Source organism: Littorina saxatilis, linkage group LG8, assembly GCF_037325665.1.
Source record: "Littorina saxatilis isolate snail1 linkage group LG8, US_GU_Lsax_2.0, whole genome shotgun sequence".
Classification (NCBI taxonomy): Eukaryota; Metazoa; Mollusca; class Gastropoda; order Littorinimorpha; family Littorinidae; genus Littorina; species Littorina saxatilis.
The window spans coordinates 45,310,850-45,318,349 of NC_090252.1; the positions used below are offsets into that span (position 1 = coordinate 45,310,850).

General features: G+C 44.2%; 1 protein-coding gene across 2 annotated transcripts in view; it reads left to right on the plus strand.

Annotated features, from left to right (window-relative positions):
* LOC138973638 (uncharacterized) overlaps window positions 1–7,000 on the plus strand; it is a 7,906-nt gene extending 906 nt beyond the window's left edge. Inside the window, exons 1-2 of one of the 2 annotated variants that reach the window (XR_011458087.1) lie at window positions 1–6,364; window positions 6,593–7,000. The exon at window positions 1–6,364 is cut by the window's left edge and continues 906 nt beyond it. Coding sequence is in view for 1 of the 2 variants with exons in the window: in XM_070346368.1 (XP_070202469.1) it covers window positions 1,306–5,745 (4,440 nt within the window). In the remaining variant the exon portion in view is untranslated. The other variant, XM_070346368.1, reaches the window with a different exon arrangement.
* The last annotated feature ends 500 nt before the right edge of the window (window positions 7,001–7,500 follow it).

Here is a 7,500-nt window from a genome sequence, read left to right on the forward strand (position 1 = left end):
CAAGACATTAAACTTTAAAGACATCATCTTCATCACCGACGCCGTGTATAAACACTCCGAGAGCTTACAGTCGCTCATTTCGGCAAGATCAAACCTCTCACACCTGATACTTGACCTGTAGTGCCGAGTACGTCGATGCATGAAGATGAGTAACCAAAATTAAAGCCGTTTTTCACTCATTGTAGTTGTGTTCGTCCAGTTGCTTCCAGTGTTTATTCTTTCTGTCGATACTTTTGAGTCTGTCTATCGTTCAATTAAGTTAAAAGGAACCACGCATATCACTAACTATAAAAGCGAACAGCCGCCAAATAATCATACCCTAGACAACATTAACAAAATTCGAGATTCAATCTTGAAAGAGCCGGACACGTGAAAATCCTCCCATCGGATTGTGACATATTGGTTGCCTCGTCCGGGATAGGCTATTTCGTTTAGATACATGTGAAGAAATTGTCTTGTGTGGTTTGTGTGTATTCATTGATCATTCATTAGTTAAGTAATTAGTATATGTTTATTTGTGTATTGATTTAAAGGAAAACTATAGTGTAGTATGGGTAAAAACTCACTGTAGATCACATCCTTAATGAAGGTAAACTAAATAACACAACCTTACTGAAGGTAAAAACAAAATGTAACTCTCGAGGAAAAACAAAACAAAACTGGAAAGTGAAAGTTAGATCACTTTCATCTACCTGTAGATCTAGTTCTAGCAGGTAGGATTAGTTGGCAACATTCTGTTGGGGAACGGCTCAAATTCCTTTCTAAGTAGAACCAACGAAACAAAAAGGAAGTCGAAATGGAGATATTTCGCAAAAACATTTTGAACTAGTTTATTTACGTTCACGCACATGGGAAAAGTCATTTGACTATTTGTGGTGACAGATTCAATGGACAGAGTCTGAGTATCTAGCTAATAAACTATTCATAATATTGAAGATCGCGGATACTTTCTTAGTGTTGAAATTAGCTACTTCAATTAGTTCTAAGAAATTTTCTAGATAGAAACCGTGGGATCTTTATATACGTTGGATTACGTATGGTGATAGACTAGAGTGATAATACTGGGAGTCGAGCCGCAGTTGTATTGACCACTCTAGGTCACAGAACGAATGGTTACGAGTTGACAGTAACATTGTTCAGTTACAGTTTGTAATAACTGATTTTTTCCATAAATGCGAAGTAGGTTCGAGATAGTCTGTGATGAGATAAATTCCATGCACAGTACCCGATATAGAAACTTCGCACGTCCTCAAATTTGGAGTGAAGGCGTGTGGTGAGACTGACGTAGAAAGCCAGACAGGTAAGATGGATACTTCAGTGGATGCAGCCCTGGAAGCGACGAGGATTTTGATGGATAAAGGGAAGTTACTTGGTTTGGAGGGATCTGAGTTGCGTGATTTTGTTCTGGAATGTGAGCGTGAGAATGGTGAACGTGCGGAGCGTGCACGTGAACGTGCTGAACGTGCGGAAATTGCCGATGCTGAACGTAAACGCGCCGACGCTGAACGTGAACGTGAACGTGCCGACGCTGAACGTGAACGTGAACGTGCCGACGCTGAACGTGAACGTGAACGTGCCGACCGTGTTGAACGTGAAAGAGAAGAACGCGAGCAACAAACTCGACTCGAGGAGTTGAGGATTCAGGTCGAATTAGCTCGCGCAACAAACTCACGCGATCGCGGAAGCGATGAAGAAGAAGGAAATCAGAACAATAACAATCACAGAAATCATAGACCTCGCGATACCGATAACTACCAACCGAAGTTACCATTCCTCGAAGACAAAGACGATGTAGAAGCGTTCCTTCTGCAATTTGAACGTCATGCTGAAGCATCACACTGGGACCCTAACACTTGGTCTGTACGTTTGTCCGCACTGCTAAAAGGTAAAGCACGCACTGCTTACACCAAGATGAAAGTCGCTGATGCACGCGACTACGCATTGCTCCGAAAGACTTTGCTGGAAAGATTTCAGATTACCGCGGAAACATACAGACAAAGATTCAGAAACACACGGAAAGAAAACGCTGACTCGTACAAAGAGTTCATTACTCAGATTTCTTTGTTCCTCGATCGCTGGGTTGAAATGTCCAATATCGGAGAAAGTTTCGATGATTTCAAAGACCTCATACTGACGGAACAAGTGTATGAAAGCATGCCTACTGAACTCGTCACGTACGTGAAGGATAGAAAACCAAACAGCATTGATGACGTGATCGACACCGTAACTCTCTACGAAGAAAACCGACCCAAAGAAAGCCGTAGACATGGGAAGAAACCTGAAGAGAGAGGACACAAGGCAACACACGGGACGAATTCCACAAACAAGGACAAGGACGAAGGAAATAAAAGCAGAACCAGCGTCAAATGTTTCAGATGTGGAAAATTGGGCCATTTCAAGAAGGATTGTCGCCAGCCTCCGAAAGATGAATCAGCCAGTGCCGCATTTCAAGACGAGAATGACATCGAGGGGAATGCGACACATGATCAACTGTGCGACAAATGTGTTCACAAGAAATTCACCAAACTGTCCCAAATCGTAGTTGAAGGCCAGGTAGTCACTGCTTTCCGCGACACCGGAAGCACCTCTACGATTGTTGATTCCAAACTAGTACCAGCTAGCAAGATTACTACGCGCACAAAAGAAACGTCTTTGGCGAAGAAATCAGTGAAAGAGAAACTATCGGTCGCACACGTTTACATGGACACGCCGTACTTCGTGGGAGAAACCGAAGTTAGCGTCATGGAGAATCCTGTCCATCCTGTGTTGATTGGAAACTCGATGGGTGTAGGATCGGAGAAAATCGAGACACCTGTATATCCAGTCCGTGAGACCGTAATCCCTGAAACCACTGCAACAGCCGTTACCCGAGGACAAGAAAAACGTGAAGAGGAGGGGAATGCGTCAATTCCCAGTTTTCCTATGGAAGGAAAGATCTTCACCGTTGCTGATCTAAAGAGAGAACAGCAAGACGACAAAAGCCTTGAGAAATTACATGTGTTGGCACGAACGAATGTAACTCGAGGGCGAGTTCAGTTCATCTATGACAAGGACGTGTTATATCGCCAATACAGTGACAAGCAAGGAAAGGACCACCGACAAGTAGTAGTACCTCACAAGATGCGGGCAAAGGTATTGTCCACCGGACACGATACGGCGATGTCGGGCCATCTCGGACAGAAGAAATCAAGAGAACGGATTTGGCAAGATTTTTTTTGGCCGGGGATCGTGGGTGACATCAAACGCTACTGCAGTTCTTGTGACGTGTGCCAACGTACTATGCCAAAAGGACGGACGAGGAAGGTACCTCTGGGAAAGATGCCTCTGATTGAAACTCCGTTCAAGCGTGTAGCCGTTGACATAGTAGGACCAATCAAACCCATGTCTGAGACAAAGAAGCAGTATATCCTAGTGATGGTGGATTTCGCGACCAGATATCCTGAAGCTGTTGCTCTCAAAGACATAAAGGCAGAAACCGTGGCTGACGCGCTATGGACATTCTGGACAAGATTGGGACTTCCAGAAGAAGTATTGACCGACAACGGAGCGCAGTTCACCAGCGAGTTGATGACTCAAGTCAACCAACTGCTCGCAATCAAGGGATTGACAACTTCACCTTGGCATCCTCAATGCAATGGTGTTGTAGAACGTTTCAATGGAACTTTGAAAGCGATGCTCAAGAAGATGACTTTTGAACAACCGACCAAGTGGGACCAGTACTTGCCAGCACTACTGTTCGCATACCGAGAAGTTCCCCAAGATTCGCTTGGATTTTCTCCTTTCGAACTTCTGTATGGGCGGACAGTGCGTGGACCAATGCAAGTATTGCGTCAACTGTGGACGGAAGAAGAAAGCAACGACGAGATACGCACGACGGCTGAACATGTTATTGATCTGCGAAATCGCATTGAAGAAACGTGCAAGATCGCCCGCGACCATCTCGCCAAGTCAGCAATACGACAAGCTCACTTCTACGACAAGAAGACGAAGAAGAGAGAACTCATTGTCGGCACCAGAGTTTTGCTTCTACTGCCAACGAAACACAACAAGCTAGAACTTGCATGGAAGGGACCATACGTGATCGAGGAGCAGATCAACTCATTTGATTACAAGATCAAAGTGGGTCGCCAAACTCGTGTCTATCACATCAACCTTTTGCGAGAGTACCATGAACGAGAAATGATCGCTGAACCAGAGAAACTTCCAGAAGAAGTGGTGGAACAGAGCGCGATAGTCGTTGAAGATCTAGAAGAACAAGATGACGAAATATTCGCCAACATGGGACCTGATCCCAGCATACTCATTCCGTCTACAAAACGTACCGAGAATGAGAAAGATGTACATGTAGCTGACACATTGACGGCAAGACAACAACGTGAAGTCAGAGACGCATGTACAGAATTCAGCGCATCGTTGACTGATGTACCAAAAGCTACGACTCTAGAAATCTGCAACATCAAGATGACTGATGATCGACCTGTGTACGTGAAACCACGACCCATACCTCATGCGTTAGTGGACGTGGTGGAACGTGAAGTGAAGGAGATGTTGGATTTGAAGGTTATCGAACCAGCCACTTCACCCTACAACGCTCCGATAGTGATCGTGAAGAAAGCACAGGGTAAAGCAGTGCGTTTCTGCAATGATTTCAGAGAAGCAAATAAAGTCATCGAGAACGACGCTGAACCAATCACAGATGTGGAACATTTATTCTCTGAACTCGCCGATGCACGATACTTCAGCAAGTTGGACTTGACCAAAGGATATTGGGCGATTCCCATCAAAGAGGAAGACCGAGACAAGACAGCGTTTACGACCTCATTAGGGCAAATGAGGTGGATCAACATGCCATTTGGATTGAAGACCGCGGGCAGCGTTTTCAACCGGATGATGCGGAAGCTCCTGGGTCCTCTCAATCGCAAAGACGTCTACCATTTCATGGATGACATCCTGATCGCGACTGCAACATGGGAACAACACATTGAAGCGATCAAGGCCGTCCTGAAAGCCCTGAAAGACGCCAACCTTGCAGCGAAACCCTCCAAGTGCTACTTCGGTTATGAACAACTGCAGTATCTGGGACATGAGATCGGAAGAGGGAAGAGATGGCCTGTCGACGACAAGGTCGACAAGATACAAAAGGCTCAACCTCCTACCACCAAGAAGGAACTGAGAGCTTTTTTAGGTCTGACCGGTTTTTATAGGATTTACGTCCCGGCGTATTCCTCGATCGCAGCACCACTGACAGACAAGACCAAAAAGCAAGAACCGGAAAAGGTCAAGTGGACTCCTGCCTGTCAGGTGGCGTTCGACACACTGAAAGCCAAGCTAGCTGAACAACCGATCATCCAGATGCCAGACCATACACTCCCATACATCCTCAGAACTGATGCTTCAGACAAAGGAATGGGAGCTGTTCTACTTCAAGACAAGGGAGAGGGTCTGCAGCCGATCGCGTATGCCAGCAAGAAGCTGTCAGAGACAGAACAGAAATATGCCACCGTAGAGAAAGAATGCTTAGCGACCGTCTGGGGAATCCAGAAATTTGAGCGTTATCTCTACGGAAGACATTTCATACTGGAGACGGACCATCAACCTCTTCAGTATCTACAGCGGATGAAACCAACCAATGCCAGACTGATGCGCTGGGCACTGCAACTTCAACCGTACGTCTTCACCGTGAAGATCATTCCCGGCAAAGACAACATTGGAGCAGACTACCTCAGCCGTGCTACCATGAACTGAGGGAGACCATGGCAATGGTCGTCACAACTCAGAGATACTACCTGATTGTGAAGGGAATTCTGATCATAGATCCACGGAAACAATTAGTAGAATGTTATACACATATAGTATTAATGTAACTATTATGCATGTTCATAGATTATATAAAATCTTCCTTTCCAAGGGCGTGTGTTACGCATTATAGTAACATTGGATTTTATTTCCATGGGTGACACCCTTAAGTCATTTCCTTGCGAGACGGAACGCCGTAAAGAGAAATGACGTCAAAAGCGTGACGTCAAAAAGGAAGAATGACACAGAGGAAAACACGAGGTTGGAAATGGTTATGATAGATCTCTACGCCTACACCGTATGAAAGATTATTAGATTTGCAAATTCATACGATGATTTCTATCAATAAAGACTTGAGATATTTGTCTTTTGTATTTCGCGTTAAAAGATGTATGGAAGAGTTGTTTTATTGAATTGTTTTGAGACACGTGCGAAGGCCTATATTCGTAGCGTAGAGTTTTACTTTGAGTCCATTCACCAAGATCAGTTGATTCTCGTTCCATTTTGGAGAACAATTCAAGCTTTTTTTTTCGGGAGTTATATTTCATCACAAACCTGAATTATGCAGGTAAGAAACTGCTAAAGTAGGAAAAAGGGAAGTAATAATATCGTTCTTCATTTCAGAAGTAGAGCGGCACATTTTCATCCCTACGTTCATCTGTTTTGTGTGTTTCAAAGGCGAAGCAGTTGGACGAAATCCAAAATTCCATTGGTTGTAAGTAACGGTCAGAATGATTAGATAGATGTTAGGCTCATAAAGCTGATGATAACATGTTGTTTTCACTTTGATCGACAGGTTTAGATGCTGGTTAGACGCTCGTGTAGATGCAAGCTGGAGATGAATCGGACGCCAACTGAGAGAGAGATGGAACCGTGTTAAAGAACTGATATCACCGTCACCCCATCGCCGAGATATCCAGGGCATCATCATCGTCATTCACTTCATCGTCGAAGACATCAAGAGCATCCTCAACATCGTTCGTCACATCATCAAGGACATCATCATCACCGTTGAACTCATCGTCAAGACATTAAACTTTAAAGACATCATCTTCATCACCGACGCCGTGTATAAACACTCCGAGAGCTTACAGTCGCTCATTTCGGCAAGATCAAACCTCTCACACCTGATACTTGACCTGTAGTGCCGAGTACGTCGATGCATGAAGATGAGTAACCAAAATTAAAGCCGTTTTTCACTCATTGTAGTTGTGTTCGTCCAGTTGCTTCCAGTGTTTATTCTTTCTGTCGATACTTTTGAGTCTGTCTATCGTTCAATTAAGTTAAAAGGAACCACGCATATCACTAACTATAAAAGCGAACAGCCGCCAAATAATCATACCCTAGACAACATTAACAAAATTCGAGATTCAATCTTGAAAGAGCCGGACACGTGAAAATCCTCCCATCGGATTGTGACAATGATGATGATGATGATGATGATGATGATGATGATGATGATGATGACACGCAAGAAACACAGTAGCACAGCTTCAGTTCGGTTCACTACAGTGATTGAAACCGCCTTCGATACAATCCAAATTGCAATAATCCATAAACTTTGCTATTTGCGTACTAATCGTGAACATTCTGAGCGTGACTGAGTGGAGTTACATGGGTTTTTTTACAAGGTATATAATTTATGTGTATGCACAGAGGTCCAGGAAGAACAGAAGAGTGTGTGTGGGGAGGGAGGAGGGAGAG